The 25,566-nt window shown below is 48.2% G+C and overlaps 1 protein-coding gene across 2 annotated transcripts in view; it reads left to right on the forward strand.

Annotated features, from left to right (window-relative positions):
• Positions 1-11,753, forward strand: part of PRDM2 (PR/SET domain 2) — a 69,325-nt gene extending 57,572 nt beyond the window's left edge. For both annotated transcript variants that reach the window (XM_068158482.1, XM_068158485.1), the window contains exon 9: positions 11,645-11,753. In XM_068158482.1, the coding sequence (XP_068014583.1) occupies positions 11,645-11,753 (109 nt within the window). The remainder of the gene's footprint in view (positions 1-11,644) is intronic.
• Positions 11,754-25,566: the final 13,813 nt, after the last annotated feature.

Here is a 25,566-nt window from a genome sequence, read left to right on the forward strand (position 1 = left end):
TGGAGATGTACTGAAGAGTCTCTCTCTGTGGTGTTGCAAGCACTTAATGACCAACTAGATGGAACCATCATGACATGTTTTATATAACTGTAACCAATAAACCAAACTTCATAAAGACTTATGGGAAACTTGCCTTTTGTATGGAAACCAGATGTACCAAGAAAAAGGAAACCATCTGCATCTAGAAGGAATTAAGTGTGCTTGCATCCCTTCCTTGTCTACACCCGCTTCTCTGAAACAAATCTGTACCAGTTTGGCACTTTTGACTTAGTCCTAGGTTTTTGGCTTTTGATTGTGGACACAGTTAATAGACTCACTTAATGAAAATTCATACATTCATAGAATAGTTTGGGTTGGAAAGGACCTTAAAGATCGTCTGCTTCCACTCCCCCTGCCTTGGGCAGGGGCAGCTTCTGCTAGAGCAGGTTCCTCAAGGTCTCATCCAACGTGGCCTTGAACAGCTCTGGGGAGGGGGCATCCTCAGCCTCCATGGGCAACCTCTTTTAGTGTCTCTTCACCCTCACTGTAATGAATTCCTGATCTCCAGTCTAAATTTCTGACCTTCCAGCTCCAAGCCATTGCCATTTGTGCTGTAAGTACAAGCCCTTGTAAAAAGTCCCTCCACGCCTCTCCAGCAGTCCCTTTCTGGTACTGGAAGGCTGCTCTAAGGTCTCCTTCAAACTTTGCCTTCTCCAGGCTGAACAGCCCCAAATCTCCCAACCTGTCCCCCTACAGGTGCCTTCTGTTGCTCTTCATGGTCTCTATTGGATTCACTCCAGCAGTTCAGTGCCCCCTTACACTGGGAGCACCAGAACTGGATGCAGTGCTTGGGGTGGGGTCTTCCAAGAGCAGAGTAGATGGGCAGAACCACTTCTCAGGTAGTGCTGGTCACACTTCTTTTGATGCATCCCAGGACTCTCCAGAGGTCCCTTCCACCCCCTGGCATTCTGTGATTTACTGGAGATAGGTGCAGTAAGCTGATCGTAGACAAAGCGGCTTCCTTCCCTCAGTCCTCACTATTGCAGCAGGAGTCCTCTTGCCATTGTCTTTACTGGTTCTCTGCTGCTATATTCTCCTCTTGTGCCCCAAGGGTGTTGCCACACTGAGGTGTTCACACATGCTGTACAATCATTTCTCCAGTGAAGTGCTGAGTGATGGAGATCTGTGTTCTATAAAGGGTGCTGATCACCAAGGAGGACACTTTCATTCCTAGGCAGGCGACTCACCGCAGATAGGAAATGTACCAAGTTTTATGGTCCCTATTGCATCTCATCTGCATAATTGAATTTCTTTGGCTTTTATAGCTGCCTCTTTACGATCTGAGCACAACAATAAAGCTGTAACCATGCCAGCACAGCTCTGACACTTCTTGAAATGCATCCAAAGAGGCGATGACAACAATTACACTTGTCCTGTTTGCAGAGAGGAGCCGGCCCGCTGCGTAGGATTAAATGCAGTGTCGGTTTAATAAAGCCAGCAGTGCTGAAGTGTGGAGGGGACATCTAGCACATTGCCTTTGCCTTTCTTCCCCTATTATCCAGTTTGCTGGAGGGAGTTAAAACTGAGTTTCTATCAGAGTATCTTAAATATGTTTACTTGTAGGCCTTAAAATCAGCCCAGGGGGTGCAGCCAGCCCCTGCATTCAGTGTTTCCTGCCCTGCTGCTTCTATGGTTGCTTTAGGCTCATGCATTTCTGGTCCTGTGTCTTGGCAGCATTTTGTGTTTGAAGCCTTTTGTTAAACATTCTGGGTTAGTTCCTGATGGTTTTCTGTGGGGAGAATGTTATGGAGACCTCATAGCTATATCCTGGCAAAGATGATCGGGGGCTGGGACACCTCTGCTGCGAGGACAGGCTGAGGAGCTGGGCTTGTTCAGCCTGGAGAAGAGAAGACTCCAGGGAGACCTAATAGTGGCCTCCCGGTACATTAAGGAGACTACAAAAAGGTTGCAGTGGGACTGTTTTCAAAGGCCTGCAGTGACAGGACAAGGGGTAATGGTTTGAAATTAGAGAAGAGTAGACTTAGAGTGGATGTTGGGAACAAATTTTTTGCCATTAAGGATTTTGGAACACTGAAACAGGTTGCTCAGGGAGGTAGTTGAGGCCCCATCCCTGGAGATACTCAAGGTCAGGCTGAAGAAGGCTCAGCAGCCTGATCTAGTGGAGGGTGTCCCTGCTGACTGCAGGAGGGTTGGACTAGATGAGCTGTGGAGGTCCCTTCCAGCCCAGAGCATTCTATGATTCTAAGCTACTGTGTGAATTCTTAATGTGAAATGTAGAAGTTGATAATACTCCACTTAGGGTTGTGATTTCATTTCCAAAATTATGGGGCCAGTTCCAGCTTTGGCTGGAGTCCATTTCAGCTAAGAAGCTGAGTTGCACATGATAAATAACTTGTGATCAACCATAAAAGGAGAACTTGGAAGACCCTCACAAACAAATTCTAGGTTTTGTTTACTAGTGTGTGATCTGCCTTGAGTCCCATGATATTCTCCTCCTGCTCATGAGGGATGTGAGCTAAAGGATAGATTCTGAACACCAAGTGCATGCTGGTTTGGAGCTGAGCTCTCGTGGTAAGTGAATTATGAAAAAGAGGTAAACTTCTGCTTCATTGTTCTGGTAAAGAATTAGAAACTCCTGGGATCAAGATGAAACTTTGTAGTATAAGCTGGAGAGCCTTGGATACCAGTGTATAAAGGAAAGCTGATTTTGGGATCACCCTGGTGAGGCCTCATCTGGAGAACTGTCCAGTTGTGCACTCCCCAGTTCAAGAAGGGCAGGGAGCTGCTGGAGAGGGTATGGCAAAGGGATACAATGATTAGGGGACTGGAATATCTCTGTTATGAAGAAAAGCTGAGAGACTTGGGGCTTTTTAGCCTTGAGAAGAGAGGGAGGGATCTTATCAGTGCTTACAAATACTTCAAGGGGAGGATGGGGCCAGTCTTTGGTCAGGGATGCCCAGCAAGAGGACAAGAGGTAATGATGTGAAGTGTCCAGTGTCTAGCACAAAATCAGAGCTCAGAGAGGGGCAGGAGGTATTACAGTCCTGTCTCCAGACTACAGACTTTGCAGATACTGACTACCAAACCTCTTTGGAGGAAGCCTTACTGCTGTTGAGTCACCTCTGACTGCTTCCCACGCCTACTTGATGGCTTTTCTTTGTCATTTTGCTGATCCTGCACATTTGCTTCTCTTAGGAAGTCTTTAAAACTGCTTTTGGTGGAGGGTAGCATGAAAGTGTGCTGTTGAAAAAGAGCATTTCCTTGCTTTTTTCCCTTTTTTTTTTTTTCCAGATACAAGGCAGTGAAACACTGAAACTCAAAGGGAATCTTGAGGAGGCCTCAAGTTGGAGGGAGGCTTTTGAAGAGCTAGGTAGCTGCTTCATTTTCCTAATTTATTCAAAGCCTGAGTGGTTTGTGAAGCACAGTGTACAATAATCAGCAACATGCCCTTTGTTTGTGTATATCACTGCTTGGTTTTTTGTAAGACTTTCATGTTTCACAAGCCAGACAGGGTCTCTGAGTCATGGTTTGGATGACAGTGTTCCCAGAGACTGCCAAAGGCTTGTGAGAAACAGCTCTGATTATTCAGTGGCTGATGTTCCGTTTTTCAGCAGCACAGGCTCAGCGTTCGGGCTGGATGGTGCAGGGGGGTGTGCACCACCTGTCTGGAGGTGTGCTGCATTTCACAGCTCTTAGTGCCCTGCTTGAGTCAAAAAAGAGTAACAAATCTATCTGGGCCTGTGTCAGCAGAGCCTGTCTCAATTCCTCTGCAGCTCAGACAATGCTGTGCATCAAAGTTAGGAGCCTTCATAAGTGCAAGGAGTGAATGCCAAGAATAAATGCAAGGACTTTGTCAGGAAGGAGCTTTGCTGAGACCTCCAGGGTTGTTCAGCTTGGAGAGGAGAAGTCTCCAGGGATACCTTAGAGCAGCCTACCAGTAACTGAAGGAGGCTGCAGGAGAGCTGGGGAGGGACTTTTTACAAGGGCTGGAAGTGATATGACAAGGGGCAATGGACTGAAGCTTGAGGAAGGGAGATTGAGAGTAGAGATTAGGGAGAAATTCTTTCAAGTGGGGGTGGTGAGACACTGGAACAGGTTGCCCAGGGAGGTTGTGCATGCCCCCTCCCTGGAGGTGTTCAAGTCCAGGTTGGATGAGGCCTTGAGCAACCTGGGCTAGTTGGAGGTGTCCCTGCCCATGGCAGGGGGTTGGAACTGGATCATCTTTAAGGATCCTTCCAAACGAAACCATTCTATGAATCTATGAACTCTGAGGGTGTGCTGCCTGCTAAGGGCACATGAAGGCCTGGCAGCAAGTGGGAACAGAAGAGAGCTCAGCCTGTTGTGCTTGCTGCAGTGCTGCTCTTGGAGGGAATTTGCTTTGGAAGTGCTCAGGCAGATAGAGCAAGTAGTGAGTAGCAGTTAGTCATGTTCCAACTGTGACTTGATGATAGAATTTGTTTAGCATTTCATTGAGGTGCTGTGATTCCTGCTAAACGTTGCAGGGGAGGGGGGGAGATAAGAAGATGGGAGATAAGGAATCCTTCCATGGCTGAGCTGCTCTGAGCACACTCAAACTCTGCTGTCACAGGAGTCTGGCTGACCTTGTGGTCTCCATTCTTTGTAGCCAAGGCCTCCACTCACCTGTTGTTTTTTTTAAATCAAAAGCACATTCTGTTCTGTGCTTTCTCTTTTCTGTAATGAGTTGTGCAGGACTGAGGGGTCATGCCAGTCCTGCTAGCCTTCAGCTATCACTTTCAACTCACAGGTTCACAAATTGCATCGGGTTGGGAAGGAACCCTCATCCAACCTGGCCTTGAGCACCTCCAGGGAGAGGGCATCCACAACCTCCCTGGGCAACCTGTGCCATCCTCAGTGCTGAATGCCTGTGAGGTGGCTGCTTTAGATCACTGGTTGCTTTGGAAGTTCTTGTTATGTTTAAGTAAAACGAAACTGATAGGGGCATTTGAGGCAGTCCCCCTGGTGAGTGCTAGGCATGAGGTGAGACTTTTTCAGCAGTTCTCAGTGTCGGTTTGGTGTTCACCACTGGAGGGAATAGTGGTCTGAAGCAGGAGGAAAACTTAATGTTGAAGGGACTTGGACTCTAGATGGGTGAAACAAAGCAGTTTGGAGTTGCTGCTCTAAAGGTACTGAGCACTCTGGTTGGAAAGAGCTGTGAGGTATCTTCTTGAAAGCTGAGAATGCAAAGGATCTCCCTAACAGGTTTTTCCAGTTTTGATTCATGAAAGGCCTGACCATAAAATCATAATATTCATGTTATGTCCTTTGGCCCCACGTGACTGCCAGATAAAATCCCGGCGTGTTCCAGCTCTTTCACCCTTTCATAAACAAACACTCGTAAGTCTCAAAGTAGCTGCAGAACAGCACATTGTGAGCCCTTCCATTTCTGCTGCTCTGCTGCTCCTCCACTTTCTGTGCACTGAGAGACATCCTCCTCAACAAAATTCTACCCACAACCCTTTTTTGTCCTGCTAAATGGCTTCTTTCGCTTAACAAACAGCAACAACAACAACAAAGAGCAGAAGTTTGTTCCTGTAACTGGTGGTTGATGTTTTTCCAAGCCCTTGTTTGGTGTATTTACTTTCCCATTAAGCAATGTGCTGGTGCAAGAGAGCACATGCCAGCCAGGTTAGCAACGTGCTGCTGTAGTTGTTCCAGAGAGCAGAAAGCCCAGGGATCTCATTTATCCACACCCTGACCCCCCTTGCTTGCCTTCAGGCCTGTAAAATTCCCTGGCCTGTAAAATTCCCTGGCCTAATGCTACAGAGCCAGGAATTGAGTCTTAAACATCAATACTTCACTGGTTTTGGTCCCAGGCAGGCAGTTGTTTCAGAAGGCAGATTAGATGTTGTTTTGTCTAAGAGTAGAGAATGCTTTTGCTAGAATCTGTCCCTGACATCTCACAGAATCCTGGAATGGCCTAAGTTGGGAGGGACCTTAGTGGTCTTCTACTCCAATTTCCCTGGCATTAGCAGCGATGCCTCTCAGTTAGACTTGGGTGCTCAAGGCCTCATTCAACCCAACCTTGAACACCTCTGGGGAGGAGGCATTCACAGCCTCCCTGGGCAGCCTGTTCCAGAGTCTCAACAACTTTGCACTGAAGATCTTCTTCCTAAGTGCCAGCCTAACCTTACTGTCCTTCAGCTTCAAACCATTCCCCCTTGTCCTGTCTCAGACACCCTCATGAAAAGTCCCTCTGCAGCCTTCCTGTAGGATCCCTTCAGCTATTGGAAGGCAGCTTTAAGTCTTCTTCAGGCTGTCTGTTGTTGGAAGATAGGTTGAATCCGTGTTGTCTGAAATTTTGGATCACTTTTTTTATTGAGATGAGAGGCACAGAGGTGTGAGCCCTGCAAGAAAAGCACATTTTAACTGAGGTAAAAATGTGAATTTACTTGAATGTTTTCTCCCACACCATGATGACTTTGTTCACTGGATTTCACTGGTGTCACCAACCATGTCAGACTCATAGAATGGTTTGGGTTGGAAAGGACCTTAAAGATCATCCAGTTCCAACCCCCTGCCATGGGCAGGGACATCTTCCACTAGCCCAAGTTGCTCCAAGACCCTTCCAACCTGGCCTTGAACACCTCCAGGGAGGGAATGTCCACAGCCTCCCTGGGCAACCTGTTCCCATGTCTCAATCCAGCCTTCATTCCCACAAGGAACATGGCTTATTTTTCAGGGATGTTTCTAGTGAGTTAAACTGGCAACTTGGAAGAATGTTAATTGCACAAGTCTGGTAGGAGACAAGGTAATTTGCATTCAAAATGTCAAATGTATTTGGAGAATGTCTGAGGGAAGAGGGTGTGCCAGGATCTGGGATTTTTCTCTCTGCCTGGTTCCTGCGTGCAGCTCATGGTGAGGCTTAGTGGCCAAGGGAAAAGTTATGGAAGAAGGAATTTGGTTCAGCTAAATAAAGTGAAACTACAAGAGGAAATGGCCTTTCCCAAAGAAGGATTATCAAACCCAGGGCAGTGGTGGGGTCCCCATCCCTGGAGGGGTTTGAAGGCCCTGGAACAGGTTGCCCATCGAGGAGGGGGAGTCCCCATCCCTGGAGGGGTTTGAAGGCCCTGGAACAGGTTACCCATCAAGGAGGGGGATTCCCTATCCCTGGAGGGGTTTCACAGCCATGGAGATGTGGTGCTGAGGGACATGGTTTAGTGATGACCCAGCAGTGCTGGGTTAATGGTTGGACTTGGTGATCTTAAAGGTCTTTTCCAACCCAAACAATTCCAATACTCTCTCATTCTCAAGGATTCAGGAGACAGTTGCACTTGGGGAATTTCTGCCTTTGTTACTGCCTTTGCTTTCAGAAAGCAGATTTTCTGGGTGACCTTAGCAAATCACTTTCCTTCTGATGCAGTTCCACATTTGAAGAATGGGGATTATGGCAGTGACTCACACCACTGGACACTTTCAGACCCAAGGGTGGAGGACTGTAATACCTGGGATTTAGGGTTTTTTTTTCTTCTAAGGAGTCTCACCACATGGAATGATTTGTGTATCTCTTTAGTGGGGCTGTACTTTCAGTTGAGAAAGATTTAGGCCCTCTGTAGATGTTTAAAACCCCCTAGCATCACTTAAATGTTGGGTTAGCTTTATTTCATCCACAGCTACTACAATCCCCAATACTGCTTATCCTGATTTAAATGGCCTGGTTGAGAGAGCAAACTCACTCTGGAAAAGTCCTTCCAGCTGCCTCACATGAGGTTTCTGTGTCCTTTTCTTTGCAACCAGGAGATGTTTTCTGGTGCTTTTTCCTTTTAGCCCTTTTAATTTTATTATTATTTTGTTTCTGTTCCCAGGATTGTTCCTAAAGAAAGGGTTTTGTGTGAGTGGGATGTGGGATGGAGTGTGCTGTGCCAGTGGTGCTGTGGGGCTGGGGTACAGCCCCTCACCCCTTCCCCACTACGTCCCCATTGCTTGGCTGCTTCGGCACAGGGTGCTGAGAATTCCTCCTCTTCTGCCTGGCTCCAGTTACTCCAGCACTGGTGATGGTGGAAGCAGGTGCAAAGTGACAGTGCTATAAATAGCAAGCCCAATAACTATTCCTGCATGGGATGGGGGCATGGCAGCTCCCTTCCCCCTCTGGGATTCACTTGCCTTGCAAACCTAGGGAGTTCCTCCTCAAACATCCAACCATCCCTGGGTGCCTTTAGACAGGACTTTTAAAAATGGAGTTATCAAACCAGTTTAATATTGGTGCAGGGAAGGGTGTGGATTTCCTGATGGCTCTGGTGGAACAAACATCACTATGCCACTCTCAGTGTGCTGCTGTGTGGTTCTGATGCAGGGCTGACTGGGAGCAGAATGGAAAGGGACAGAAGGAACTCCAGAGAGAACTTGATTTCAGCATCTGTCTAGAAAAAACCAATCCCTTTGTTCTTCTTTGTCTAATCCTCAATTTCCAAATCCATCATAACAATCAATATATCAGTATTATAGCAGTGTATCAATCTCCCTGGTATCAGGTGAGAGAACATGATAAAATGGCCTGAAATTGTGCCAGGAGAGGTTTAGATTGGATATGAGGAACAATTTCTTTCCTGCAAGAGTGGTCAGGGATTGGAACAGGCTGTGCAGGGAGGTGGTGGAGTCACCATCCCTGGAGATGTTCAAAAAACCTGTGGACATAGCACTTGGGACATGATTTAATTCTTAGATTCATAGAATGGTTTAGGTTGGAAAGGGCCTTAAAGATCATCTAATTCCAATGCCCTTGCCATGGGCAGGGACACCTTCCCCTAGACCAGGCAGCTCAAGGCCTTGGGTTATGCTTGGACTATGAAGCAATGGTGATGTTGGACTGATGGTTGGACTTGATGATCTTAGAGGTCTTTTCCAACTCAAACAACTCCCTGATTCTATGATTATTGGATGCTTCGTTCTTTCCTCCTATTACTTGCTTAATGCTTATCCTATACATGCTTAATGCTATCAATATATCAATATTATACCAATGTATCAATATAGTAAGATTTTATCAACATCAATATTATATCAATAGATATCCAAATTATATCAATAATACACCATACTATTGATTTATTACCTTTAAAGATGAAATTAGGGGGTGAATTGTCCCTTTGTGGTTGTCACTGGGGGCAGGAGGAGAAGGGGTGGGTTTGAGATCGTGTGGTCAGATTTCATCAGACACTTTGCCTCCTTGGATTTGAGGCCTTCTGGGTTTTTAGGTTTCCCACAGGACGCAGCAGTGGCTCCTTGCATGCAGCAGCACACAGATGTTATGGATCATAGAAGAGCTTTTACAAGTCATCATTCATTTCTTGCCATTAAGCACTACTTAAATGGAAACATAGGAAATAAAAGGGAGCTAAAATTTCTCCCTGCTTGCTGTAGTAAAGAACTGAAGCCAAGCAAACTGAACCTATTTTGGACATTCTGCTGTTTCCCTTGGTAACAGCCCTTATAAGGGACAACAGAATTTGGCTTTTGTTGACTTCCCCATTACCACTTTTTGATTCTTACACATGGCAGGGGGGGGGCTGGAACTAGCTGATCTTTAAGGTCCCTTCCAACCCAACCCGTTCTAGCTGAATGCTTCAGCATGAAAGTCACAAAGGCTGGAGAGAGTGGGATGTGCACAGAACAATGACCAAACTCTGGCAGATGATTTTGAGCCACAAAACTTTTAATGTGGAGATAATTGAATTGCTTGCTTCTCAAAATCGCTGTGGTTTTTGTTTTGCTACAAACAGGACCCTAAATCTCCTTTAAAGGGTAGAGATTGGACTCTACAAATAAACCTGGAGAGGGGGAAAAAAAAGAAGTGAACAACAGACAACCCAAACTTTTCACTTTTCTCAGCTGTGTTGTATTGTAACAAAATTCTGTTTCACAAAGTGTTCCTTGGGAAGAACATAAAGTGGTTGGCTTTGGTTAGACCTTGGAAGAACTTGCATGCACAGGTAGGCATGATGCCTGCAGGTATGGGGGTGCAGAGCTGGGGTCGGGGGGGAGCAAACATGCATCTGCCTGCACCAAGGAGGTGCAGGAGAGCAAAAGATGCTGAACTGAGAAACAAATAGGGGAAATTTTGATGCTTTTTTGGTGTGTTTTAGCGTAAGGAAGTTTAGCTTGGTTGTACATTTGAACTGAGACTGTGTGCTTAGAATAAGGCATAGAATCACAGAATGCATCAGGTTGGAAGGGACCCTCAAAGGTCATTTTGTCCAACCCCTGTCTGCCTGAAGGGACACCTCCAATTAGATCAAGTTGCTCAGGGCACCATCAAGTTTGACCCTTAAATATCTCCAGGGCTGGGGCCTCTACCACACCTCTGGGCTACCCATTCCACTGTTCCACCACTCTCACGGTGAAGAACTTTTCTGAGCGTGAGCTTTCCTCCCTCCCTTGCTCTGACTCATGCACTCAGGCTTCTTGAAATCACAACTGACAGAGATGCTAATCACCAATTTTCTCTTTCACTTTGGGGTGCTTGGAGTCACTTTAAAATTCCATGTGAAATAGCTTCATCTGCAATAAAGGCCCTGTGGCAGTGCTTGCTGTAGTGACCTGTAAGTGTCACTGTCAAGTCTGTTAGTGCTCTAGTGGCACAAGTGTCCTGCAGACCTTGAGATAAATGAGCAGATGTGGTGGTATGCTGCTAGGAAGTAAAATTCCTCTTCCTTAGATTTGTGCTTTAAAACCTGTCCTGGGAGCACAGACTGGGACTCTTCTAGTTGTTCTTCACAATACTGTGGATTTGGCCGTCCCAGTTGGAGGGACTCTAACTGGAACATTGGGTGGGAAGCTTGAGTACTGTGTCCAGTTCTGGGTCCCTCAATTTAAGAAGGACATTTAGATTCCTGAATGTGTCCACAGAAGGGCAACAAGGCTGGGGGGAGGCCTCAAATGTAAGCCCCATGAGGAGAGGCTGAGGGAGCTGGGGTTGCTTAGCCTGGAGAAGAGGAGGCTCAGGGTAGCCAGGAGGGAGTTAGTCTCTTCTCCCAGACACCCAGAACAAGAGGACTCAGTCTCAAGCTGCACCAGGGGAAGTTTAGGCTGGAGGTGAAGAGAAAGTTCTTCCCAGAGAGAGTTGTTAGCCATTGGGATGTGCTGCCCAGGGAGGTGGTGGAGTCCCCATCCCTGGGGGTGTTCAAGAGGGGATTGGATGTGGCACTTGGTGCCATGGTTTAGTAGTCAGGAGGTCTTGGGGGACAGGTTGGACTTGATCTTTGAGGTCTCTTCTAACCTTATTGATTCTATGATCCTATAAGCTAGATGCATTTTCCAGTTGACATTGTCTGTTTCCTGCTTAAACTAAGAGGGTAACTGAGGAGCAAGGCACAAACCCCTCTTGCCTTCAGAAGTGGCAGTGGGGGTGGAGTGTAGGGTTTTGATCTCAGAGTTTACTAAAGCCCCTCCAGGACCCTAAAGCATGTCTCTGCTGTGTTCCCTGAAACATCCCTCAACAGGCCACCCAGGGAGGTGCTGGAGTCACCATCTCTGGAGGCCTTAAAAAAGGTAGTGTGGACACGGCACCTGGGGACAGGGTGGTGCTGTGTTAGTGGTTTGCCGCGAAGATCTTGGAGGCCTTTTCCAACCTTAATGATTCTGTGTTTCTGTGATTCTATGTGTGTGTCTCTTCTGCTTCTCTGCGCAGTTACAGGCTCCGCATGGCCTCTAGATGTCCCTCCTCCTCCTCGCCTCCCGCCGGCACCAAGCAATGCAAGAAATCCACCTGCAGCGCAGCCCACGCCTGCAAGGATTAGACCCTGCTGCGTGCCCCACCAGTGCAGGTACAGCAATGCAGGATGCACAGAGCTCACCTAGCTTGTGTGTCTGAGGGCAAGAAGTGCAAAACACCTCAGAGCTATCATGTGAGCCTCAGAAAGCCCCCCAGTGTCCTTGCTTTTGTTGCTGATCACTGCTAAGAAGGCAGATGGGAAAGGGGAGAGCTGTGTCAGAAACAGGTCCTCTCAGTTAAACCAAGCACAAGGGACAAGGTCTTCTCTAGGGATGTGCACTTGCATACTCCACATCAAAAGGATCTGTTGGGGCAGAGTCAGCTTTTTAGCCCTGTGAAAGGTGTAGGGAGAGTTTTCTTTTGTTTATGAGCTTCCAGGCCCTGAGGTGTTGCTCCTCTGGATCCTGTGGGGAGCTTGAGGATGCTGGCAATTTTTGTAAGGATGGGGTTTGTCCCCATCTTGGGAGGAGTGGTCTTGGTATCTGATCAGAGAAATCTGTTAGGCCCTACGGGTAAATGCTGAGCAAAGATTAACTCTGACCAAATAAAGTAGGCATGGGAATGGATGGAGTTGAAGATGCCCCTGCTCGCTGAAAGAGGATGGACCAGAGGACCTCTACAGGTCCCTCTGTAGGTCCCTTCCACCCCAACACATTCTGTGATTCCATGGTATTGTATTTGACTGCTTTTGCTGAATGCCAGAAGCTCAGAGATCAGTATGGAATGAAGCTGGAGGTGGGAAGATTCAGGCTAGATGTGACGAGGAGGTTCTTCACCATGAGAGTGGTGAAGCCCTGGAATGGGTTGTCCAGGGAGGTGGTCGAGGCCCTGTCCCTGGAGGTGTTTAAGACCAGGCTGGACGAGGCTCTGGGCAGGCTGATCTAGTGTGGGGTGTCCCTGCCTGTGGCAGGGGGGTTGGAACTAGATGATCCTTGTGGTCCCTTCCAACCCTGACTGATACTATGATACTATGACAATGCAAATGGCAGTGCCATGGTAACAAATAGAAACATGAGCTGGGGCTTGTGGTGAGAGAAACTGGTGAAATGAAGGTGTATGGGCTTGGGTAAATCAATGACCTGGTCCAGTGTTATTGGTGAAGCTGAATTATGTCTTCTGCTACCTTCAGGCAGGTAACTACCTCCTTTAGGCTGATGTAATAGCTGAGGAGCTTTGGCCTGACACACGTAAAGCTAAAGGCAAGGGTGAGTGCCAGCAAAAGCAAGATGCAGCAGCCTGAAAGCTGTTCTTGGTTAAGTATGTTCCAAAAAATGACATGTAGGGGAAAAGTTAATGAAGTTCTCAAGTTTGTCACCTCCTGGATAATGGGAGTGCTTGCTGATGAAGCATAGCATCCCTAACTGCAGGATAGACCATCTAGTCCTGGGGAACCCCAATCCAAAGTCAAGTCATGGGCAGCTGCCCTTCAGAGCACTCACTGAGTGATGCATCCTGCTTCCAGCTCCCTGTAACAGCTGTCTGAATAAATGCAACTCTCTGTGTATTTTTAGGCACTAACAACTTGTGTCTGGATAAGGTGAGGTGAAGTAATCCTCAAGCATTGTCCTCTTCTGCTTTTCCTCAGGCTAGGTGAGAACAGTTCCTCAGCACAGCGATTTCTTCTGCTGGATCAACGGTGTGCTTCTGTCATGTCCTTCCTTTCAGAGGGAGAGAACAGAGCAGGGCTCCTGCCTTCTCCAGAGTGTGAACTGTGGATGCTGGTGAGAGGGTGATCTCAGTGTCCCCTGCCACATGGAGCCCACACCTCAGCAGCCAGTGGAATGGCATGGAGAAACGTTCCGAGATCTGCAGGCAGATGAACTCTGTCCAGAGAGGTGATGGCTCTGGGTGAGCCTCCTTTGCTGGGGGAACACAGAGGGGGTTCACATACTATGCAACTCAGTTAGGAAAAGACTGTCACAGCCTTTTGATTTCTCCTTTGCATCCTAAGGGGTAAGGAACTGGGCAGCCCACAGCACCCCCCTGGAGGGAGCAGCAGGTTTTGCTGGGGCTTCCACAGCTGATGCCTGTGGGTACCCCAATCTCTTGACTTTGTACCAGTAGCTTTAACAGGCACGATGCCATTGCTTTCAAAGCACATCAGGACCCATAAGCTTTTGGGAAGGCCACCTGTTAGGTGATCTCTGTGAAGTGCACTGAGAAGCCAATTTCACGAAGGGCCAAGCCTCCTTTTCTCAAGAGCTGCCATTACATTTTGTTGCCAGCTGAGTGACTCATTCTAGGCAGGATTTATTTAGTGAGAGCATCAAACACATCTTGCTGTTGCAGTATCTGGCAGCACTTGTCCTTAAAGGTGGATCTTGTGTTTGCAGCCCTCAGTACAAGCCTCTTCAGCTTCAGTGATCCTGTAGAGAGGGAATCCAGCAGAGACAAGTTGCAGAAACACCCAGGTCAGCTGGTAACACACAGTGCTAAAAGGTCTCTTACCTCTTGCTCCAAAATGGTGACAATCACTCACAGATACATCCTCTGGCAGGGATGAGCTTCTGGCCCCTGCAGCTTTCACCTCAGAGGAGAAGGGTTCCTCCTGTCTGGACAGGTTTTTGCAGGATCCCTGCTAAGGTAGTGCCTGGGTTTGAGATTTCTCAAGGAGGTAAAGGGGACTGCTTGCCCTAGTTCCCCCTTATTTCAATCAAACATTCCTCCCCTTGCCTTTGCACTCCACACAGATGGGCAACACCTCTGTGTTTGCACATGATAGTGAAGAAAAAACAGGTCCACAGTCAGTATTCCTTCCCACCACCCTGGGCAAGTCAAAACAAGGATCAGTTCTATATGCATCATCACAAATATAGGACTCACATATTGTTAGTATGAAATTACTGAAAACAGTTCATTTCCTCTAGTTTTGATTGGAACCAAGTGGTTAAAAATGAAGACAAATGCTTTAAATGAGAAATACTGGGTTTGGTCACAGTAGAAATGTTTTAGCTACACACAGTTTGAGTGGGAAAGGAAAAGATCTTTGGGATCTACTATCTAGCTACAGATTTTTTTTGATAACTCCCTGTTGGAGGCTTTCTAAGTGCAATTGTGGTCTGGGGGAAGGCTGAGATGCTGAGGACTACATGAGCCATGAAAAGTTACATCCCCTCCCATGCTGGAAATGATGCTTCCACTTCAAGACTGTGAGACCATTGAGACACAGGCTTTGTGGGGTGAGCTGAGACTATGCTGGCTGCTCTGTCCCTTTCCTAGAGTCTCTAGGATTTGTCCCCTAGCAATAATTTCCTCTTGAAATGTGTGATGTATGAATTCCAAACAAAGTCTGAAATGTTTCACAGCAGCCTTGGAAGTCTGAGATCCTCATTATTGATTCAAAGCAGTCAGAAGAAGGGATCCAGATCTGCTAGGCAGCTTGGTTAATCTCAGTCACACAGCACAGGACTCACATTTTCTGGCCTTACCTATATCTCAAAGCAGCTGATGTGCACACACAGCTCTCTCACCAGCCTGGGTCACGTTAGTTTTGTACATTTCCTTTGCTTTTTCTTTTCATAGGATCACAGAATGCACTGGGTGGGAAGGGACCCTTGAAAGCCATCTTGTCCAACCGCCCCTGCACTCAGCAGGGACACCTCTGACTAGATCAGGCTGCCCAGAGCCACTTCATCTGATCTTGAATGTCTCCAGGGACGGGGCCTCAACAACCTCCCTGGGCAACCTGTTCCAGCATCCCACCAATCTCCTTATGCAGAACTTCCTCCTGATGTCCAACCTAAACCTCCCCTGCTCCAGTTTCAGACTATTGCCCCTCATCCTGTCCTCACAGGCCCTTCTGAACAGTCCCTCCCCAGCCTTCCTGTAGGTCCCCTTCAGATACTGGAATGCAGCTCTAAGGTCTCCCTGGAGCCTTCTCTTCTCCAGGCTGAACCACCCCAATTCTTTCAGCCTGCCCTCTGCTCTCTTGAGGATTGCTGCTGAGGAGCTTTCCTGCCACACAGCCCAAATCCTGCTTTAAACAACCAGTTCTCCACAGGCCCCCACAGCTACCAACAAGAGGGATTAAATGAAGTGCAAAGTTTCTGGCAGTGATGCTGCTGAGTTTTTAGTGCCTTTAAGGCATACCAATGAGGTTATGAGAGGCCACTTGTGTGCAATTTAGATTTGCTGCCTTTTGGTTGGGTTTGGTTTTGCTTTTAGGGTGGTATTAAGTACAATAACTGCCAAACTCAAGGAGGGAAGTGTGTAAATTGTTGTGATATATGAACATTGGGGTTGGGTTTTTTTTTCCCCCTGGAGGAGTTCTGGTTTCTCACAGAAAGCTGTAAATATGTATTTAGAGTTTTAAAGGCATGCCTTTATGTCCCTGGGTGTAAATGCTCTGGGTTTTAAAACTTTTATAACATGTCTTGCTCAACTGAGAGACCACAGCACATAGCTTTATATTGTACTGGCCCATTGGAAGGGTCCATTATGCTCTAAGCTGTGGCAGTGACAAGAGATAACCAATGGTTGCACCAAACATTTCATCTCACTCGCCCTCAGATAACAAATGCAGGAGGTGGGGGGTGGAGGGGTGAGAGGGGAGCTGGTTTTTCTTGCAGAGGAAAAGAATCACTTCAGAATGGTGCCATTTCTCCAGCATGGTGAGGACATTTTCTTCCCAGTAAGTTCAGGAATGTTTGCCTTTTCTGTTTCTTGCCCCTGAGGCAGATTTTCACTGTTTGGCAGCACATTTTTAACCTCCCCCGTGCCTGCTGCTGAAACGTGGAGTCTTGCCCTTGACTAATATCCCAAATTCCTGTGAGAACTGGAGGAGAGGGTGGGGAAGAAGCTCAGGTTTTGCAGGTAGGAATCTGTGAGGCTGACAGCAGTAGCTCTGCAGTGCTCTCCTGGGAGTCTGATGAAGAAGAAACCCTGGGGAGATGTGGTGGTACCTGGCTGGTGCTTGGGTTCTGAATGTTGCCCTGCGAGACTGGAAGCTCTGTCAGACAGAAAGACAGACAGACAGACACTGCCATGTAAAGAACAACAATAAATGAATGTGACAAACTGCAGTGTGGAGGTGGTTATTGTTCTGTCAGCAAAGCAGGTCTGCAAAATGGAGAGGCAGAGTGCTCTAGGGTGGAAAGCTGCCTGCTGGAAAAGGACCTAGGGGTGCTGGTCAACAGCTGTCTGAAGATGAGCCAGGGTGTGCCCAGGTGGCCAAGAAGGGCAACAGCAGCCTGGCCTGGATCAGCAGTGGTGTGGCCAGCAGGACCAAGGCAGTGATTGTCCCCTGTACTCAGACCTTGAGTCCTGGGCTCAGTTTTGGGCTCCTCACTCCAAGAAGGACACTGAGGGGCTGGAGCAGGTCCAGAGAAGGGCAACAAAGCTGGGGAAGGGGCTGGAGAACAGGGCTGGTGAGGAGCAGCTGAGGGAACTGAGGTTTAGCCTGGAGAAGAGGAGGCTGAGGGGAGACCTTCTTGAAAGGAGGTTGGAGTGGGGTGGGGGTTGGTCCCTTCTCCCAAGGAACAAGTGACAGGACAAGAGGGAGTGGTGTCAGGCTGCCCCAGGGGAGGTTTAGCTTGGACACTAGAAGAAATTTCCTTACTGAAAGGGTTCTCAAACACTGGCACAGGCTGCCTAGGGAGGTGGCTGAATTCCCACCCCTGGAGGTGTTTAAAAGAGATGTGGTGCTGAGGGATGTGGACTCGATGTCCTTAAAAGGTTTTTTCCCTCCAAACAATTCTATGATTCTGTGAATGGTTTGTTTTTGTTTTTTTTTCTGGTGGGTAACAGGAGAGGAGGAGGGAGATAGAAATGTCATCTTGGTCTACCAAGCTCCATGCATGTGAACAGTAATTACTGCAGCCTGAGCTCTGCTGACGGCTTCAGACTGTGGGTCTATGTGCTTGGGTGAGCAGCACACAGGCCCTTTGTGGCTTGGACTCTCCATTCAAAGCCAAAACTCCTGTTGAAATGTTTACAGCATTGTGGAAGCCACACAATGAGAATGACCTTGGAGGGTTGCTGTCCTCTGTCACAAGGTGAAAGACTGAGCAGTGCACGAAGTGGGAGGGGTTGTAGTCATAGAATCGTTTTGGTTAGAAAAGACCTCGAAGATCATTGAGTCCAGCCTAACACCCCCGTGGTCATCAAACCTAAAATGTGCTAAATGAAGCCTAAAATTTACTTCCTAGAAATGGTCCTGGTTTCATTCACCTCTGTTAGAGGATATGCTTCATCACCACACCTTGAGGGGAAATTTTGTACCTCGCCCAGGGCACTTTTGTAAGGGAATTGCTCAGGATCAGAGCGCATGCCTCCGGCACTGGAGCAAGAGCAGATCCAACAAACAGCTTTGGCAACAGCTGAAGTCTAGGTATTAAAATTCATTTCACATGGGCTAAAATTGGCTCATTTGCCCCAGAAAATCTGAAGATTCCTTATGCATTATAAATCTGACCTGTTAGTAAGAAATCAGTTGTCACCATCACACGTCATCGCCTCGCCTGCAGCAGCCTCGCAGCCAGTCCAGCTCCCCTGGCAGTCTTGCAGCCAACCTGATTTTTATTAGAGGACTTTCAGTTCCACTTGAGTTCTGAGTGATCAGGTTTTACCAAACTGTCTCTCCCTGCATGAGAGCCTTCTGAAATACTCTTCAACCGAATAGCTACCTGCTTGCATTCATTTGTCTGAGCTGTCACGCCAAGCAGCCCTGATGACTCCCTTTGGTAAGAGCTGTGGCTTTTTGGGGGGGAGAAGACTACCTTCAAAAACAGCTAAGGAGAAGCACTTGCTCATAATGCAGCTGCTGCTTTAGTTCTGTTCTCTGTACCACTGTGTGTGTTGTGCTGCTTGCAGAGGCTGGAGGATGCAAACAACCAAGACTGGAATCATTAAGGCTGAAAAAGACCTCTGAGATCACTGAGTCAAATCATCCACACCACCGTAGCCACTAAACCACATCCCAATGTCTACACATTTTTTAACTCTTCCAGGGATGCTGACTCCACCACCTCCCTGGGCAGCTTGGTCTGTGGTGCTGCTGGTGGCAGAATCCCCTCACAAAATCTTAGTTAGGAAAACCAGTTAGGCTGTCTCAGTCTGTGATGGCAGTGCCAGCTGTAAATCATCCTTCAAAGCTGTAGAAGGTACAGAGTATTGTGCATCCTCAAGAAGAAAACCCTTAGTGGACATGGAGGACACAAGTACCTCACTCCTGAGATCCCTGACAGCTTGTCAGCTCATGGGAGCTGTGGTGGAGCAGCAGAAAGAGCCACGTCCACCCAGCACTGCTGAGTAACATTTCCCTGGACTCTGAGCAATGATCCTTTCTCCTGGGGGTCGTTGGCACACATCAAGCCAAGGTCACTGCTCAGAGTCTGTTGTGGCTGATGGCTTGCAGCAAGCCGGCTGAAAGGAAGAGTGGAAGCTCCCAGCCTGCTGCCCCCAGGGCACCTGAGGGCATACAGAAATAGCGCTGTGCTTTTTGATGCAAGAGACATTGCTGTGGGTTTAGGGATGAGCCAGCCTGGGAAGCTGACAGAGAAGCTCGTTCTGGCCTACTAATCCTGAACAATCGCCACTTATTCTCCAGTGAGGAAGAGGAGGGGGGCAGACAGGTGCTTGGGGGGAGCAGGGAATCTCAAGCTGTGCTGCATTTGTTTTATGACTTGCTTTGCAGCTGCCTTGGAAGAAGAAGAGGCAGTTGTTAAAGCTTAGACTGCTCTGGAAATATTAGCTTAGATATGAGGTGCATATGCAAATAGCTTTCCCCCCCTCCCCTTTCACTGCTCTGCTAAATTTTGGGTCACCTTGACTTCAGCAGAGCTCCACAGCATTGCTTTTCTTTCTATGAAACTGGTTTTATGCCCTTGCTTTGCCAGTGTCAGAACAAAGGACCAGGCAAGTGGCTGTTATCTCCAGGCTCATCTCCTCCTCACCCCTCCAGCTGAAGCTGTTTGGGGAGTACCACTGCATCACAAAATCTGTGCTGTAGAAGTGTTGGTCATTACAGTCACATCCTGTCACCTACAGATCTCCTCTCTCACACATTAAATCTTCCTACAGCCACATTGTTTAACTGACAGACTCCCTGAACTTTGGGCCTCTCAATTAAGTGCTGTGATTAAGGCTTACCTGGGGTGTATTGATTTAGGAATTCATCTTAATTTAACCTTGGGGCATGAAATATCCAAACTATTTCCTGTTGTGCTCTCTCCTGACAGATAATGCCTGTAGCTGAGTTCAGCTTCTCCTTGTGCCTAGCACTGACTGATTAGAGTCTTTTCAGGGTTGGCATTTCTTTTCTGAGAGCATTTTTATACTTTAATTAAGCCATGCTTCAGACTTACATCTAATAAACTACCCAATGACCTGAAGAATTCTCTGAGTCTTTCAGAGTAGGACTTTTCCCTTCAGCACCACTTACATCATTTCCTTCTGTGACATTCAGGATGAGAGGAAATGGCCTCGAGTGGCACCTGGGGAGGTGCAGGCTGGGCATGAGGAACAAATTTCTTTGCTGCAAGAGTGGTCAGGCACTGGCACAGGCTGCCCAGGGAGGTGGTGGAGTCGCTGTCCCTGGAGATGTTCAAGAAACCTGTGGCCATGGCACTTTGAGACATGGTTTAGTGGCCAGGGTGGTGTTGGGTTGACAGTTGGACCCAATGGTTTCAGAGGTCTTTCCCAACCTTAATGATTCTGTGATTCTATGATTCCAAATGTCACTCTTTGCAAAGAATAAAACCCCAACCAAATGAAATTCTCTTTCAGCCAAGAACTGATGGAGATGCCATCTGAGGGAAGGGAGAAATGTGTTTAATTGCTGGCTCTGGTGCCAAACCTTAAGTGCATTGCTTCAAATCCATTGTGAGATCTTTAAAAGAGTCCATTCTCCTTGCATGACACAGCCATAAGAGTTCCATAAACATTCCAGATCTGATCTCAGCAGTGCTGTCTGCAAAGGGATAATCAGAGGGCTGGGACACCTCTGCTGCAAGGCAGGCTGAGGGAGCTGGGGTTGTTCAGCCTGGAGAAGGCTCCAGGAACACCTAATAGCAGCCTTCCAAGCGCTGAAGTGGGCTATGAGAAGGCTGCAGAGGGACTGTTCCCAAAGGACAAGGGGAAATGGTTTGAAATTAGAGGAGATTTAGATTGGATTTTAGGAACAAGTTCTGCACCATGAGGGTGCTGCAACACTGGAATGGGTTGGTCAGGGAGGTGGTTGAGGCACCATCCCTTGAGATGTTCAAGGTCAGGCTCAGCAAGACTCTGGGCAACCTGAGCAGGGAGGATGTCCCTGCTGACTGCAGGGGGGTTGGACTGGATGACCTTTGGGGGTCCCTTCCAACCCAGACCATTCTGTGATTCAATGATTGCATTCACATTTCCCCAAGCATCCAAACAAGGGTTTTGCCAGCCCCTGTGACAGTGGAAGCTGTGCTGGAAGCAGATGCAGAAACCCTTATCTGTTCCTTCTTTTCAGAGTCTCTGCCTTGTAACACTGACAGGCTGACTTCTGACACATGAGAAATGAGTTCCTCCTTGTTACCACATGTTGCTGCTGACATCTCATTTAGGGTAACATCTGAATTTGTCTGTGTGCTTTCCTGTGTCCTCCTCCACTCTAGAATCTTTGCCTCTGAGAAGGCTGCTGTGAATAACTCCCATTTCTTGCACAGGGTATTTCTGGAGCTGTTAAATATCACTGTGATGAAACGCCTGCTCTCTTGATGGAAAGAGTTCAACCCAGTTTCCTTCCCTTTCATACCTACTCACGGGGCACATTGTGGTCTGCTCAGTCAGATAATTAGATGGGGAAGAGAAGCAGATCTCCATTAGCCAGCACTTACCAAGGTTTTTCTGTCCTGATGTGACCTGGTTCTGTGCTGCTGCCACCGTGGACTGGCTGCTGGAGGTGCACAAAGCCACCCCTTTTGCCTTCCAGGGCGTTTGAACTCCCTGTCAGATCAGCTGAGTGTCAGTGTGGAGCAAATCAGGGAATCAGAATTGTTTTGGTTGGAAAAGACATCTAAGATCATTCAGTCCAACCATTCTCTAACTCTGCCAAGGCTGGTGCTAACCTGTGTCCCTCAGCACCACATCTCTCCCCTCAGCCTCCTCTTTTCCAGACTGAACAACCCCAGGTCCCTCAGCTGCTCCTCCCCATCCCTGCTTTCCAGACCCTTCCCCAGCTTCCTTGCCCTTCTCCAGACATGCTCCAATCCCTCAATGTCCTTCTTAGAGGGAGGGGCCCAAAACTGAATCCAGGTCTCCAGATTTGGCCTCACCAGTGTTGAAAGCGCAGTGGACAATCCCTGCCCTGCCCCTGCTTGTCACATCCTCATAAAACAAGCTGGGGAGACTTGTCAGCACAGACATTGCTCATTCCAGACCAAGTGCTGAGGAAGGTATCTTAGATGAACTTTCCATTGCACTTGGTGATTTGGTGGTAACTGAACTGTGGTGCTATTAAAGCTGCTTATTTTACTGCATCAGAGGAAATTTCCTGTCTGGCTCCAGCAGTGAACTCCTCTGCTAGGCAGAAAAGTTATGTTCTTAGGAAGCTGATGTCAACCTGGGGTAGGACTAGGCTTTCAAAGAAGGGATGCCACACAGCAGTCTGACAGATCTGGGATGAAGGAATTAGATCACTTGAAGTCTGCTGTGGTGTTGCTTGCATGGATTTGTCCTTTGAAAAGGTTGCTTCTCTCTTCTCCTTGGTAATCAAAAAGCACACAAGACCAAATCTGCCCCTTAGGTAAGGCTTTAGCTGTGCCAGAGCTCACAGGAAGCAAGCAGAGATAAGGAGTGAATTTGCATTTCTAGGAAGGCTGTCAGAGAGCCGGCTTTCAGAGCCACTGATTGCTAATGACTGCTCACAAGTCCCAGGGAGCAAAACCACCCACGAGAGCTCGGGCTGAGGTAGTCACAGCCTCTGGACATCTTTCATGTTCCTTTTTGGTGGCCACAGGGCAGCTCTTAGAGCCCTGTACTAAGGAAAGCCCTTTGCTGTGTACAGGATTTCCCAGCACCAGGCTGCCAGACAGATGACTCTGGTCTGGCAGCCCTGAGGGCACTGGCAGAGAAAGATGTCAGGAAACACTTAGTGGTTTGAGAAGGGCTGGCAGAGGTAAGCAAGTTACCTGGTTGGGGTTTTCTTTTGCCAGTGGAAGTCTTTTGAGAATGCTGCCATTGTTTCTATGGCTCATTAAGCTTAAAGGAAGCTGAAACGTCCCAGTTTAGCACACGGCTTAGAAGAGCAGAAGAAGCTCCCAGTTACTAGCAAGTATGGATTAACCCTCTCCCTTTCACCTTCTTCCCACACTGCCAGGACAGCACAAGGTTCTTTCACTGCCTGAAGCACAGCACTTCCTGAATTGAGCCCCAGAGTCAGGTCAAGATATTCCTGACCTCAGTATTTTAGTTTTTCACCTAAAAAAAATATAGTCTGCCTTTAACTTCTCTGGGTTATCAGCAGTTACTCCCCGAGTGGGGTCAGTTGCTGTACTGATGGAGTTGGCAGTGACACCTGCAGGAGGGGACCTTGCAGACCCTTGAGCATGGTAAATGCTGACACTCAGGGGAGCTGCAGTGAAATAAGTGAAAAATCATAGACTGGTTTGGGCGGGAAAGGACCTTTAAAGGTCATCTACTCCAGCCCACTCCAGTCAGCAGGGACATCTCCAACTAGAGCAGCCTGCTCAGAGCCCCAGCCAACCTGACCTGAAGTTGTTCATAGTTTCATAGTTTCATTCAGGGTTGGAAGGGACCACAAGGATCATCTAGTTCCAACCCCCCTGCCATGGGCAGGGACACCCCACACTAGATCAGGCTGGACAGAGCCTCATCCAGCCTGCTCTTAAACACCCCCAGGGACGGGGCCTCGACCACCTCCCTGGACAACCCATTCCAGGGCTTCACCACTCTCATGGTGAAGAACCTCCTCCTCACATCTAGCCTGAATCTCCCCACCTCCAGCTTCATTCCATTCCATTCCCCCATTCCAGGGATGGGATGTCTCCCTCCTCTCTGGGCAGCCTGGGCCAGGGTCCCACTACCCTCAGCATAAAAGTATTCTTTCTTCTCTTCAGTCTGAATCTCTCTCTTTTAGTTTAAGCCACCACCCTTTGTCCTGTCACAAAAAGCCCTGCTCAGAAGTCTGTCCTCAGTTTTCTTATCAACCTGTATTGAGAGGCCACAAGAAGCTATATATTCTCCAGGCTGAACCCCAACATGTCACAGGAAAATTCCTGTGCCCCCACAGGAGGGTCACTTCTTAGGAGCAAAATGAAACTGAGTTAACCTGGAGCAGCCCTTGGCCTACTGTGAAGATCAGGTGCTGCTCAGCTCCTGATGATCTGCTCCCAGCATCTTGCCGGGCTAGGTGCTGATCAACGCCAGTCAGATCCACATCTCCCCAACCATCCCAAACCAGAGGGTTTGTTTTCTTGCCTTCTGGTTTTTAGGGACATGTGCTGCCTTGATCTCATGGCTGCAAGCTGGGAACAATGGTGTTAAATGAAGCGTGGCCACTCAGCCTGTTGTGTAACCACTGCAGTGTGCTCTGCTCTCCTCAGTGCCCCACATAGAACCAGCAAAGGCTGCAGAGAGCAGGAGGTGGTGGCCAGCCTGCCACCTCCCCAGCATGGTGGCTACAAGGCACGCTCCTGAGGTCAAACAGCAAACAGGCTTTCACACTTTCCCACTTCATTTCCTCTCTGGGAAGCTTTCTTCCACCCAAGGTACCCATCCCACCAGTTGCACTCCTTAGCACCTACAGAATATTGATTGGCTAAGAGTTTTCTGGGGCCTTTTGCTTTTGAAGGACTTTTGATGCACTTTCCTAACGCATAATGGAATGGAAGAGGAGGGAAAATACATCTGTGAGTTGTTCTGCAGCACCAAAAGCCCTGAAATCTTGAAGAGATAGAGTAGTTTCGTTAGGGAACTAGGGGAAAGGGACCTTGAGGTTGCCTCTTTGTGGTCCCACCAGCACAAAGCAGGAGACTTCAATTCCCTGCTGATTAAATCTCTCCAGGTGTCCCTGATCAGGTCAATTTGCCTCAGCTGGCTGCATTAAGGGGCCAAGAACATCAATCACCTGCTTCAGCTGCCTTTTGGGCTACCTGCAGGTGACTCCTTTGCTCAACCCTGGCCTTTCTCAAGTTGTATTGGGGGAGGTTTAAGTTTGATATTAGAAGAAACTTCTTCACTGAAAGGGTTCTCAAACATTGGGACAGGCTCCCCAGGGCTGGTGGTTGAATCCCCGTCCCTGGAAGGGTTTAAAAGCCACAGAGATGGGATGCTTAGGGACATGGCACTAGACTTGGTAGAGTTAGAGAATGATTGGATCTTAAAGCTCATTCCTAACCAATACAATTCGATGATTCTGTGACTCTGCTGCTATCATCTGGCAGTTTTATGTTTCCACCCAAGTCCTGGTGGGTGTTTTCCAAGCTGTGAGGTAACCTTTCTCCCCAAAAAGGATGACTCACAGAGGACAAAATTAAGCAGAGCTCCTGGAGTCAGCATTCTTTGCCTTGGCAGAGGGACTTTTTCAGGTTAATATGAATCAGCTGTGTCAGACTCGCCTGGCAGTTAACTCTTGGCCCCTCTTCCATTCAACCACCCTCACCTGGTGCTCAGGAGGGAGGAGCTGCAGCCGGGCAGCAGCTGCAGCTCTGGGGCAGACAGGGCCGTGGGCACAACCTGGCGGCCTCAGGTTCCAGCCCTCGCTGCCTTTTGCCCCTTTTCCCTGGAACACCTCAGGAAGCAGGAGTGAGGGGGTTAAGGCGGGCGGCTCGGTGCTGCCTGGCTGAGTTTGCACTTCCCGGTGCCTCCAGAAGAGCTCCGGGAGCAGCCCTGCTGCAGGGCCGGGCAGGGGG

Source organism: Melanerpes formicivorus, unplaced genomic scaffold, assembly GCF_026170545.1.
Source record: "Melanerpes formicivorus ecotype bairdi unplaced genomic scaffold, bMelFor1.0.p_v2 SCAF_39, whole genome shotgun sequence".
NCBI lineage: Eukaryota > Metazoa > Chordata > Aves > Piciformes > Picidae > Melanerpes > Melanerpes formicivorus.